The sequence below is a fragment of the Myxocyprinus asiaticus genome, chromosome 7, assembly GCF_019703515.2.
Source record: "Myxocyprinus asiaticus isolate MX2 ecotype Aquarium Trade chromosome 7, UBuf_Myxa_2, whole genome shotgun sequence".
In the NCBI taxonomy this organism is placed as follows: Eukaryota; Metazoa; Chordata; class Actinopteri; order Cypriniformes; family Catostomidae; genus Myxocyprinus; species Myxocyprinus asiaticus.
Genome location: NC_059350.1, coordinates 18,364,397 through 18,378,799, shown reverse-complemented (window position 1 = coordinate 18,378,799; position 14,403 = coordinate 18,364,397). Strand labels below are relative to the sequence as shown.

General features: G+C 42.7%; 1 protein-coding gene across 4 annotated transcripts in view; it reads left to right on the top strand.

The window, feature by feature from the left end:
• Window positions 1-14,403, top strand: part of galntl6 (polypeptide N-acetylgalactosaminyltransferase like 6) — a 339,132-nt gene that overhangs the window by 66,891 nt on the left and 257,838 nt on the right. For all 4 annotated transcript variants that reach the window (XM_051702941.1, XM_051702940.1, XM_051702938.1 and 1 more), the window contains exon 3: window positions 14,228-14,336. In XM_051702941.1, the coding sequence (XP_051558901.1) occupies window positions 14,228-14,336 (109 nt within the window). The remainder of the gene's footprint in view (window positions 1-14,227; window positions 14,337-14,403) is intronic.

The window sequence follows — 14,403 nt, the reverse complement described above, 5'->3', positions numbered from 1 at the left end:
ACATGACTTCAGATTTGAGTCGTGGAGCATCCTACTCTATGAGATGTCCTCTATACTCATGAATAGTCTGCTCTAAAATATCAAATACAGAATCATGGAATCATAGTCCGATGGTAAGAAATCGTAGTCTGTACCCATCATAAATTATATAATGCAATTTTCTGTGAAATCTGTCAACAAACCTGACCGATCTCCTCCCGGCCCTCTAGCGAGGGATACTGAACCGGGCTTTGCACAGACTCCCGTTCAAGATGCTGATGCAAAAGTGCATTCTAGCAAGTGTCTGGCAACAAGATTGGTTCACGGCGGTAGACCTGAAGGACGCGTATTTCCACGTCTCAGTCTTACCTCGACACAGACCCTTCCTGCGGTTTGCCTTCGAAGGTCAGGCGTACCAGTACAAGGTCCTCCCCTTCGGCCTGTCCCTGTCCCCTCACATCTTCACAAAGGTCGGAGAGGCAGCGCTTGCCCCACTAAGGGAAGTGGGCATCCGCATCCTCAACTATCTCGATGACTGGCTGATCCTAGCTCACTCTTGAGAGTTACTGTGCACACACAGGGACTGCGTGCTTCGGCACCTCAGCCGACTGGGGCTTCGGGTCAACTGGGAAAAGAGCAAGCTCTCCCCGGTTCAGAGCATCTCTTTTCTCGGTTTGGAGTTGGACTCAGTCTCGATGACAGTGTGCCTCACGAACGAGCGCGCACAGTCAGTGCTGAACGTCTGAAGGCGTTCAGACGGAGAACAGCGGTTCCACTGAAACACTTTCAGAGGCTCCTGGGGCATATGGCATCCTCAGCGCCGGCCACACCACTTGGGTTGATGCATATGAGACCGCTTCAGCACTGGCTTCGGACTTCAGTCCCTAGATGGGCATGGCACCGCAGGACACATCGCATGATCATCACGCCTCTTCAGCCTTTGGATTGACCTGGCATTTCTACAGGCAGGAATTCCCCTAGAGTAGGTCTCCAGGCATGTCGTGGTTACAACAGACACTTCCAAGATGGGCTGGGGCGCCATATGCAACGGGCACACAGCCACCGGCTCTTGGACTAGCTCGCGGCTGCGTTGGCACATCAACTGCCTAGAGTTGTTGGCAGTACTGCTCGCCCTGCGGAGGTTTCGGCCATTGATCCAGGGCAAACACGTGTTGGTCCGGACGGACAACACAGCGACGCTACTGTCCGCCAAGCTGGTCTATGCTCCCATTGCATGTCACAACTCTCCTGCCGTCTCCTCCTCTGGAGTCAGCAGTGCCTCAAGTCGCTACGAGCCACTCATATCCCGGGCGACCTCAACACTGCAGCGGATGCGCTGTCACATCAGGTTACCCTCAGGGGAGAGTGGAGACACCACCCTCAGCTGGTCCAGCTGATTTGGAGTCAATTTGGTCGAGCACAGGTAGGCCTGTTTGCTTCCCGGGAATCCTCCCACTGCCCACTTTGGTATGCCCTGACCAAGGCACCTCTCGGTATAGACGTATTGGCACACAGCTGGCCCCCTGGACTATGCAAGTATGCGTTTCCCCCAGTGAGCCTACTTGCACAGACCCTGTGCAAGGTCAGGGAGGACGGGGAGCATGTCATCCTAGTAGCACCCTAATGGCCCACCCAGACATGGTTCTCGGATCTCACGCTCCTCACAACAGCCCCCCCTGGCAAATTCTCCTGAGGAAGGACCTTCTTTCTCATGGATGGGGCACCATCTGGCACCCACAACCATCTGGCCCTTGGACAGGATGCGGAGGACTTAAGTGGCCTACCGCCCGCGGTGGTAGACACGATCACTCAGGCTAGGGCTCCCTCTATGAGGCACCTGTATGCCTTGAAGTGGCGTCTGTTCGCTAAGTGATGTTCTTCCCGACGCGAAGACCCCCAGAGATGCTCAGTCAGCTCGGTGCTTTCCTTCCTGCAGGAGAGGTTGGAGGGTCGGCTGTCCCCCTCCACCTTGAAGGTGTATGTAGCTGCTATTTCGGCTCATCACAATGTGGTAGATGGTAAGTACTTAGGGAAGCACGACTTGATCATCAGGTTCCTGAGAGGTGCTAGGAGGTTGAACCCCTCTAGACCGCATCTCGTCGCCCCGTGGGATCTCTCTGTAGTCCTTCAGGGTCTACGGGGAGCTCCCTTTGAGCCCTTGGAGTCAGGGCACTTTCTTTGAAGACTGCCCTCCTGCGCTCACTTCCATCAAGAGGGTAGGGGTCCTGCAAGTGTTCTCTGTCAGCAAATCTTGCTTGGAGTTCGGTCTGGGTTACTCTCACGTGATCCTGAGACCCTGACCGGGCTATGTGCCCAAGGTTCCCACAACCCCTTTTAGGGATCAGGTGGTGAACCTGCAAGCGCTGCCTTAGGAGGAGGCAGACCCAGTCTTGGCGTTGCTGTGTCCGGTGCGAGCTTTACGCATCTATTTGGATCGCACGCAGAGCTTTAGAAGCTCCGAGCAACTCTTTGTCTGCTTTGGTGGACAGCGGAAAGGAAGCACTGTCTCCAAACAGTGGATCACCCACTGGGTCATTGATGCCATCACGATGGCATATCAGGCTCAGGACGTGCCATCCCCTGCGGGGTTACGAGCCCACTCTACCAGGAGTGTGGCGGCCTCCTGGGCCCTGGCCAGTGGCTCATCTTTGGCAGACATCTGCAAAGCAGCGGGCTGGGCAGCACCCAACACCTTTGCGAGGTTCTACAATCTCCGGGTTGAGCCGGTCTCGTCCCGTGTATTGGCAGGCACGAGCAGGTAAGTTCCAGGACAACTGGCCTGGTGTACCATTTGCGCATAGCGCCTTTCCCCTCCCTTGAGGGGAAGACGTGCGTTCTTGACTCCCTGTCGTGTTCACAGACTGTGATCCCTGGATGACTTTCCTCCTTAGCCCTCTGGCAGCTGAGTTTGCAGAGAAACTTGCTGACTGGCCCAGTACGTGTGCTAATGAGCCCCTGTACTGAGATAGGTGCTCCACATGTAATGGTTCCCTGAAGGCAACCCCATGTGATATTTTCCGCAAAATCGTTTCCTTGTCAGTAAACTGCGTCTTACTTGGGCAGGGGCCCTTCTGCCCCCGGTCAGCATGCTTTGTCCAGGGGAGTGGCATGCAAATTCCTCTCACCAATTCTCATTGGCCTTTTAAAAAAAAAGTTCAGAGGTGTTTGGGGCTCCCAAGAGTGACCCCTAGTGTCAATACATCGACACAATGTCTCATTCCCTCCATCAGGGAACGGAGGTTAGGAAAGTTACCATGACGTTTTGGCAAGTCATTTAGGACATCTACTTCATGCATGACACAAGTAATTTTTCCAACAATTGTTTACAGACAGATTGTTTCACATTTAATTGACTATTTCACATTTCCAGTGGGTCAGAAGTTTACATACACTAAGTTAACTGTGCCTTTAAGCTGCTTGGAAAATTCCAGAAAATGATGTCAAGCCTTTAGACAATTAGCCAGTTACCTCCTGATAGGAGGTGTACTGAATTGGAGGTGTACCTCTGGATGTATGCCTACCTTCAAACTCAGTGACATTTTGCTTGACATTATGGGAAAATCAAAAGAAATCAGCCAAGACCACAGAAAAAAAATTGTGGACCTCCACAAATCTGGTTCATCCTTAGGAGCAATTTCCAAATCCCTGAAGGTACCGCGTTCATCTGTACAAACAATAGTATGCAAGTATAAAGACCATTGGACCATGTAGCCATCATACCGCTCAGGAATGAGATGCATTCTGTCTCCTAGAGTTGAATGTAGTTTGGTTCGAAAAGTGCAAATCAATCCCAGAACAACAGCAAAGGACCTTGTGAATAAGCTAGAGGAAACGGGTAGACAAATATCTATATCAACATAACCTGAAAGGCTTCTCATCAAGGAAAAAGCCACTGATCCAAAACCACCATAAAAAAGCCAGACTACAGTTTGCAAGTGCACATGGGGACAAATATCTTACTTTCTGGAGAAATGTCCTCTGGAACATGAAACAAATTTGAACTGTTTGGCCATAATGATCATTGTTATGTTTGGAGGAAAAAGGTTGAGGCTTGCAAGCTGAAGAACACTATCCCAACCGTGAAGCATGGGGATGGCAGCATCATATTGTGGGGGTGCTTTGCTGCAGGAGGGACTGGTGCACTTCACAAAATAGATGGCATCATGAGGAAGGAAAACTATGTGGATATATTGAAGCAACATCTCAAGACTTCAGCCAGGAAGTTAAAGCTCAGTCGCAAATGGGTCTTCCAAATGGACAATGCAGTGACCCCAAGAATACCTCCAATGTTGTGGCAAAATGGCTTAAGGACAACAAAGTCAAGGTATTGGAGTGGCCATCACAAAGCCCTGACCTACCTCAATCCGACAGAAAATTTGTGGGCAGAACTGAAAAAGCATGTGCGAGCAAGGAGGCCTACACTGTTAAAGGTTTTCCCGTTAAAAAACAGTAAAGAACTGGCAGCAGTTTTGCCAGCAAATTACTGTAAAGTTAACGGTGTCTTGCTGTTGCTGAAATTAACAGCTAGATACTGTTTTTACAGCTATAGTAAACAACTATAATTTAGCAGCATATAGCTGTCAAATTACATACTATCTATTGTTGTTGAAATTAACAGCTAAGTTCCCAGCATGCACTGTGGCATAAAGAAATTACTTTGTTTTACTATTAACTGGTTTATTTTTATGTTGTTTTTGTTGCAGTCTAAGTTAGTCTGTATTTTAATGTTCAGTTTTTACTTTTTTACATAAAAGTATGTTTGTTAATTGTCACTATTGTTGCGTTATGTATGCAGAGAGCTGATTTGTTTGTGTCTTGTTAACAACATGTGTTAAGCTGTAAGTTTATCAAAAACATCAAACACTAAATTTGCTGATACCATTTTGCTGAAATATCCTTTACTGTTTTTGCATTTATGTTTTTTTTATGTGTAATGCATCACTATTGCCACATATAGTGCCATTTGCAAGGTAGGATCTGATATTCAGTTTGACCTTAGGTTTTGTCTTCCAAGTAGCACAGTGCAACAACTTGTGTTTTACTTAAACTCAAACTGACTGGCTGGAAGAACATGATATAATAATAAAGAAGGTCCAAGGTGCCAGCTCAAGAGAACACTAATAACCATAATGGTGACTTCAAACATACACCACTATTGATAACAAAACAACAACATTAAATAAAACCAAGACTTCTATTAAGTCTGAATTAAAAACTTTGTACATGTTTATTTATTTATTATTTATTTACAATTTTTGTAGCCCCAATGCATTGCCAAAGCATGCAAACTTATTCAAGTGCAATAGCTTATGGGTATTTCACCATTATAACCCAAAATGCAGTGCTATACTGTTATTTTACTGTGTACAGGTTGTTGTGTTTTTCATAAAAATATATACTGTTCAATCCTGGCAACATTTTACATTTAATATTGCTTCAAATGTTGATTTATACTTTTTGTAGTTTGACTTCTCATTTGACGGGGTTAAAATATACGGTTCAAAATGTCACAATCTTTCACAAATATGATATCATGATTTTGAATGTTCATTTTCCCCTAATGCCTTGCAAACAGAGGCACTTGGCATGCTTAAAACAGCTATTTACTGTAAAACTAGTCACTTCACATTGAGCATGCTCTTGATCTCCCAGAATGCAAAATTGTAAACAACAGCAAACAGTTGTATTTAAGAATCACATTAGATTGCTGCAGGAATTTGACCGTAGATTAACAGCAATTTTTTACAGTGTACAAACCTGACACAGTTACACCAGTTCTGTCTGGAGGAGTGGACCAAAATTTCAGCAACTTATTGTGAGAAGTTTGTGGAAGGCTACCCAAAATGTTTGACCAAATTTAAACAATTCAAAGGCAATGCTACCAAATGCTAACAAAGTGTATGCAAACTTCTGACCCACTGGGAATGCGATGAAATAAATAAAAGCTGACATAAATCATTCTCTCTACTATTATTCTGACATTCCACATTCTTAAAATGAAGTAGTGATCCTAACTGACCTAAGACAGGGAATGTTTTCTATGATTAAATGTCAGGAATTGTGAAAAACTGAGTTTAAATGTATTTGGCTAAGGTGTGTGTATATATATATATATATATATATATATATATATATATATATATATATTTTTTTTTTTTTTTTTTTCCATTTATCATTATTGTGTTTTATTATCAAATATCTCATTGATTGTACCATCTTCCATTGTGGTTCTCCTGTAATGTCTCTCTTAGAAGGCCATGCCTTCAACAACGAGACCTTCATTCTCTTTGAGTGCTTCATTTCACCGGATCTCACAGGCATCACAGAATGACAGTTATAGATCACAGTGAATTCATTGCTGCACGTACATGAAATCTCTGTTTGTGTGTGTGTTTTTACCCTTCTCTACTGTAGGTGTGATCATGATTTGAAGCTTGATTACACTTCCTTGCGCCTGAAGCATGCGCTGTGTCAAGATCAAATCAAATCAAATCAAATCACTTTATTGTCACACAGCCATATACACAAGTGCAATGGTGTGTGAAATTCTTGGGTGCAGTTCCGATCAACATAGCAGTCGTGACAGTGATGAGACATACGCCAATCTACAATAAACATCAAATTAACACAACACAATTTAAACATCTGTTATACATAATTAAACTCGACTTAAAACATCAAATTAACACAGCACAATTTAAACATCTGTTATACATAATTACACAACTTAAAACATCAAATTAACACAACACAATTTAAACATCTGTTATACACAATTACACTCAACAATATACAATAATAACATACATTGCACAGTATACAATATGCTGTTTTTGTTTTTTGTTTTTTTTTTTTTTTTTTTTTTTTACTATATAGATACTATATAGATACACATTATTCAATAAAAATTAAAATATATATGAAAAAAGTATATATATAGAATGTACAGTATTGTACTGTATTGACATTCAGGCTGTCGGTTGATAGTCAGTTGTTAAGAGAGACATAATATAATGACAGTAATATAATTTATGACAGTCCGGTGTGAGATAAAAGAGTAATAAAGTGCAGGGATGATGTATTTTGATCGTGGGAGATCAAGAGTTCAGAAGTCTGATTGCTTGGGGGAAGAAGCTATCATGGAGTCGGCTGGTGCGTGTCCTGATGCTGCGATACCGCCTACCTGATGGTAGCAGTGAGAACAGCCCATGGCTCGGGTGGCTGGAGTCTCTGATGATCCTCCGAGCTTTTTCACACACCGCCTTGTATATATTTCCTGGAGGGAGGGAAGCTCACCTCCGATGATGTGTTTGGCAGTTCGCACCACCCTTTGCAGTGCTTTGCGGTTGTGGGCGGTGCTATTGCCGTACCAGGCGGAGATGCAGCCAGTCAGGATGCTCTCCACAGTGCAGGTGTAGAACCGTGTGAGGATGTGGCGGTTCATTCCAAACTTCCTCAGCCGTCTCAGGAAGAAAAGGCGCTGATGAGCCTTCTTCACAACGACTTCAGTGTGGACGGACCATGTGAGTTCCTCAGTGATGTGGACACCCAGGAACTTGAAGCTGCTGACTCTCTCCACTGGTGCCCCATTGATGGTGATGGGACTGTGTTCTCTGTCTTTTCTTCTGAAGTCCACCACAAGCTCCTTTGTCTTACTGACGTTGAGGGAGAGGTTGTGCTCCTGACACCAGTGTGTCAGAGTGTGCACCTCCTCTCTGTAGGCTGTTTCATCATTGTCAGTGATCAGACCTACCACCGTCGTGTCATCAGCAAACTTAATGATGGCATTGGAGTTATGTGTTGCCACACAGTCATGTGTGTACAGGGAATACAGTAGTGGGCTGAGAACACAGCCCTGCGGGGCTCCGGTGTTGAGGGTCAGTGATGAGGAGATGTTGCTGCCTATTCTAACCACCTGGCGTCTGCTTGACAGGAAGTCCAGGATCCAGCTGCACAGCGAGCTGTTTAAGCCCAGAGCCCGGAGTTTCTCATCTAGCTTGGAGGGCACTATGGTGTTGAATGCTGAGCTGTAGTCTACAAACAGCATTCTCACATAAGTGTTCTTTTTTTCCAGGTGGGAGAGAGCAGTGTGTATTGTAGATGCAATGGCATCATCAGTGGAGCGGTTGTTACGGTAAGCAAACTGCAGCGGGTCAAGATTGAGTGGTAATACAGAGCAGATGTAATCTCTGATTAGTCTCTCAAAACATTTGCTGATGATGGGGGTCAGAGCAACAGGACGCCAGTCATTTAAACAAGTTATTTTCGATTGTTTTGGAACAGGCACAATGGTGGATGTTTTAAAGCATGTGGGGACTACAGACAAAGAGAGGGAGAGGTTGAAAATGTCCGTAAAAACACCAGCCAGCTGGTTCGCGCACGCTCTGATGACGCGGCCCGGAATGCCGTCTGGACCCGCGGCTTTGCGGATATTCACCCGTCGGAATGATCGGGTTACATCCGCTACAGAGACGGAGAGTGAACTAACCTCTGTAGCTTCGGCCGTGAGAGCTCTCTCCGCGAGGGCGGTGTTATTTCCCTCGAAACGAGCATAAAAAGTATTTAGCTCATCTGGGAGAGAGGCAGCGGTGTTCATGGCGGAGTTTTTATTCCCTTTAAAGTCCGTGATGATGTTAATTCCCTGCCACATGCTTCTAGAGTTGGTGGTGTTAAACTGTCCCTCAATCTTACTCCTGTACTGGCGTTTTGCTGTTTTGATAGTTTTTCGGAGGGCATAACTGGCTTGTTTATGCTCCTCCGCGTTCCCGGAATTAAAAGCGGAGGTCCGCACATTAAGTGCTGCGCGAACATCGCTGTTGATCCACGGCTTCTGATTCGGATAGATTCGCACAGTTCTGGTCGGAATCACTTCCTCTACACACGTTCTGATGAAGCACATTACGCTATCAGCGTAAAGCTCGATGTCGTCATCAGAGGCGGACCGGAACATCTCCCAGTCCGTGCGATCAAAACAGTCTTGTAGCGTAGAGTCTGATTGGTCCGACCAGCACTGGATCGTTCTGAGGGTGGGTGCTTCCTGTTTCAGTTTCTGCCTGTAAGCGGGCAGAAGCAGAATGGAAGAGTGGTCCGATTTTCCAAATGGTGGGCGGGGGAGGGATTTGTAGCCATCCCGGAACGGAGAGTAGCAATGGTCCAAAACCCGGTCCCCTCGTGTGTTGAAACTAATGTGCTGGTGATATTTTGGTGCGACTGATTTTAAACTGGCTTTATTAAAGTCCCCGGTCACAATGAACGCGGCCTCAGGGTGCGCGGTTTCCTGCTCACTTATACTCCCATACAGTTCCTTGAGTGCCCGGTCTGTGTCGGCTTGTGGGGGGATGTACACAGCAGTGATAATGACCGCTGTGAATTCCCTCGGTAGCCAGAATGGTCGACACAGAAGCATAAGAAATTCCAGATCAGGAGAACAGAAAGACTTGATAGAATGTATGTTCCTCTGATCGCACCAGGATTTGTTGATCATAAAACATACACCACCTCCTCTAGTTTTACCTGAGAGGTCTTTCGCTCTGTCCGCTCGGAGCATGGAAAACCCCGCGGGTTCAATGGCTGAGTCTGGAATCTCCGCAGACATCCAAGTTTCCGTAAGGCAGATAACGCAGCAGTCCCTCGTCTCTCGTTGGAAAGAGATCCGCGCTTTCAGCTCGCAGAGCTTGTTATCCAGAGACTGAACATTTGCCAGTAGAATAGTGGGTAGCGGGGGTCGATTTGCGCGGCGTCTTACTCTGATGAGAACGCCGGCTCTGTTTCCCCTTTTCCTCCTGCGTTTCCGCGGCCGTGCTGCCCAGACAAAGGGCTCCGCTTGCGTGTTTGTAAACAGCGGGTCGGCATTGAGGAATGTGAAGTCCGGTTTACGGTGTGAGATCGCTGAGCCAATGTCCAAAAGTGTTTGTCTGTCGTAGACAATAAGGCAGGCAACATCCAAGACAAGAAACATAAGAATTGTAAACAAAACAAACAAACCATTGCTAAGTTGTGTCGGAGCTCGCAACGCAGCAGCCATACTCGGCGCCATCTTGAGTCTTGGTATGTGTGGATGTGTCAAGGAGACTGCAAATGGCAAAATTTATAGTGGTCTGTTTCTCACCCAAAACCGATCATATCATTTCAGAAGACATGGATTAAACCAATTGAGTAGTATAGATTTCCTTAATGATGCCTTCATGTCCTTTTTGGAGCTTGGAAGTGTTGGACCCCATTGACTTGAATTATATGGATATATTCACATCATAACTCCATCAAAATATCTTTGTTTGTGTTTCACAGAAGAAAGTCTTATGAGTTTGAGACAGTATAAGGGTGAGTAAAAGATGAGAGAATTATTATTTTTGCACTTAGTGCAACGAAGATGCTTTTGGTTGCTATTTACACTTGGTGTAAATAGTCTCTGCCTTATTTTAATTATTTAAATACTATATGTACATCTTAAAATGTTCTTATATATATATATATATATATATATATATATATATATATGTATATATGTATATATATAAAAAATTTTGTTGGGTGAAATGTAGTTAATTAGACATATTTTTACAGGTATAAATCTTTGATAAATGCATAAGTTTGCACTCCATAAAATCAGTGGATTTTTCCAGTGGATTTTTTATTAATAGGATCAAATGGGCAGATTAAATTTATATCAAGCTTTATTGGCAAGATAAACATACATTGCCAATGCATTATAAGACACTATGCATACAGGTACAAACCAAATTGAATGCTGAAGTTTAATTTGCTGAAGTTTAAAACCTCAAAACTGTTATTTTCTCTGGCTGCCATTCAGTCTCTATCACGCACACGCTGGGTCTCTCTCGCACTGTTTCATTTTTGACACTGGTTCAGATGATAGTGAGTGAGCTTTTTTGAGCTATGCAAAGATATACGGCAGCTTGACCATATCTCTCCCACACCTGGCTCACTGCTTGTGGGTGAAGTTTCCATTCTTCACAGTAAATCTGCTCCCATGTTTATTATACCCAGGATATGCATTGAACGTAATTAATAAATGTGCACTGCTCCACCCAATAAGTTTTTGTGCTAGGAAGTTTGGAAAACATTAAAAATGGATACTGCATTAATTGTTATTTTTTTTATTTTTTTTAAGGCTTACACAGTCAACTATTAATCAGAGAAATTAACATGTTAAATTTCCCAGCCCTAATTTCCACTAATACTCAGTCAATATAATTGATTTATTAATTTGCCTTTAGAAATACACTGAAAAAATGTTCATCTAAAAATGTGCTTTATTTGGCAAAATCTAAATTAACTGGTTTTATTCAAATCAAAATTATTATTTAACATCATCTCAACCAGATTACATTAAGTTACACCAGCAAGACTAATTTTAATAGATCAGGTAGAAATAGCTCCTTAAGGTAACAATTGGATGGTTACCATTATTTACAGTGATAGAAAGACAAGCATCATATTATATAAATGAAATATCTGTTTCAAAACAAAGTCAACTCTGTCCTTATTTATCTAAAAAAACAAACAAAAAAAAAAGTTTTCTACTTCAGTAACTGAACTAGTAAAGGACGTTTGGGCTGTTTTTATGAACGATGCTTAAACAGTGGTATAAAAAGTTTTTCTGCACACAAAAGCATTTTATGGGCAAATCCCTAAAAATTGGTTGTATTAAAAACATGGTGTAGGTGTATGAAGCCACACAAGGGTTTAAAATAGTCTTTGTCAGTGAAAAGTTTGAAAAAAAAAAAACTTCTACGTTTTCAAAGCTCTTCTGTGTCTGGTAAGTTGCCGTTATCCTCACTATTCTGGAGCAGAAGAGGAATTTTAGGAACATTGTATTGCTGTGCTGTGCCTTTTTTTATTCTTTTAACATTTCTAATTCTTGAAGACAGACAGTGCCAGAATATTTTAACTTTTTACAACCCTAGATATAGGCCATCAGAGACTGAAGTACGTACCTAAATGCTGCAGTTTGCGTAAGAGTGTAAAGTTTATTCAGGACATGAAAAAAAAAAAAATAGCACTGTTCCTTTGCCAAGTGAATTTGAAAGGCCTGCTATTTGTAGACCTTCAGCTTTTCATGAGATTTAGCCATAGGTGTACTTTATTTATATCCATCAGTAGGAGTCATACTACTGATAAAGCAATTTAACTGGAAAGTTGTTTCACTGATTTCCACTGTTAAACTGTTAAGCATGCAGTTTACTCAGGTGGCAAAGAAACGGCAGTGTTTTCATGCTGACATAAGTGTTGCCAGTTACTGTGGCCAGTTTTTCATCAAAGTGTGTGGCCATTTTGTCCCATGTTAGCTCTAGAATACAAAATAATGTACTTGTTGTGGACTGTGAAGTCCAAGTAACCTTAGCGTGTCACTTTTGTAATTGTATGATTCAGAAGGGTGCTTGCAAGTGCCACCTTTGCTGTCACTACAGTATATGCCATTTTACGAATCCTACCCAGGTGCAGACTTCACAGCATAATGTAACCAACAGTGTACAGTATGCAGCCCTAATACCAATTAGTGTGGACTCAGAGGAAGAAGGCGTCACCACACTTGCATCCAACATGGCCGCCAGCAGTTTTCTTTTTTTCCCAAGCTGCCTCCTATAATCCACTCTGCTAAGTAGCACTCTAAATCATTTTTATAAAAAATAAAAAAATCGCTTTTTTTTTTTTTTGGCTGGATTAACTATTATTGTATAGCCTCAGTCCGTTCTGATTTACTCACCTGAAGCATCTCCATGGGGGTGCTTGTTGAAAGACAAAGCATTAAATAGCATGTATGTCTGACATACTATGAATCCATTTCTCTCAAAGCTTTTCACCTCCATCAAACAATTCCTGCTTCCTCACTGCATTAGCACCCGTTGTCTCTGAAGAGGGCTGTTATCAGGGGTCTATTTGTGACAATGGGTAAATTGTGGATCAAATTGGCCTTTTAGACCTTTTAGTGCTCCACATTTTACATTCCAAAAAAATGTCCATTGCACAAATAGGAGCGTCATGAGAACAACAGAGAACCATATCGCTGTACATAAACAGACTCTGTACACTCTACACTGCACAGCTCTTTTTGCTCTGCCTGATCATTTTGAGATGCTTTTTGATTCCCAAATTTGTAGAATCAGCCTGGCAAAAAATGTGGCACGCCGTGCTGCTGGCATGTTGGAAACTGATTGTTGGCACTAAGTCACAACGCCGCTCTCATGAATTATCAAAAATCCTCAGTGGATATCTGTCCAGGAAGGCAAATATGCACTGTGTATGTGCTATTGCTTAAAGGATTATGGGTTGCTACCCGAACTTAACGCATAAACGTGAGTAATCTACCATCACTAGTGCAGGTGATCAAATCTAAAGGACGTTTTGGCCTCTCGTTGAAATATTCTGTGTGTTTACAGATCAGATCGGAAAGCATTCTGGTTATGTATGATAAAGTCGCCACCTACAGTGATTTCAGCTAAATAAATTTCGGTTCAAACAACGCCTATCATTGAAATCTTAATAATTTCATCATACGAGGGTTACTTTTTCTAAATTTGCCATCAGAACACACACACACACACACACACACACACACATACACAATTGGACTGGATTAGGTCAATTTAGGCCACGTGACAAAAAAGCAATACTTCTGTTGTTCGCGGCCCAATTTGACCGACCATAGGAAATGAATGGGCGAGACTATAACACAGAGCAATTTTTTCATATTTTTTTATTTGTCAAATAAAATCAATAGTTCAGCCACAATACAGAACACACACTGACATGAAGGGGTGAGACTATAACACATCCACAATGCAGAACAAATGCGCTCACACACACAAACACACACAGGAATGAATGGGTGAGACTATAACACAGATAATAATATTTTTTTTATTTTTTATAATTTGTTAAGTAAAATCAGTAATTCAGCCTCAATGCAGAACTCAGACAGACAGAAATAAAAGGGTGAGACTATAACATATCCACAGTGCAGAACACATGTACTCTCTCACACACACACACACACACACGCACACACAAACAGAAATTAATGGGTGAAATTTGATTAGAGACCTTGAAAGTGTACAGAATTATCATCAGTTTTATTTGTTTAAAAATTTTAAATATCCTAAAACCTTGTTTAGATACTGGTATGAATAATAATACAGAAATAAAAAAATCCATATTGTCAATGTCATCTCAGACTATTAGACCCCACTGTATGTCTTTTTTGACAAAGTGTTTTCTGTTTCCACAGGGCTTATCACTGGGTTTAAATGATGGTCACATTTATACCTGGACAGACGGTTTGAAAAGAAGAGATTGGCATGATAATGAGAGCATCCGGCGAGATGAACTACGTGTTGGTATGGGCACTAAATCTAGTGACTTAACAGAATATTTCAGAAATAAGTAAATATGCCATTCTTGTTC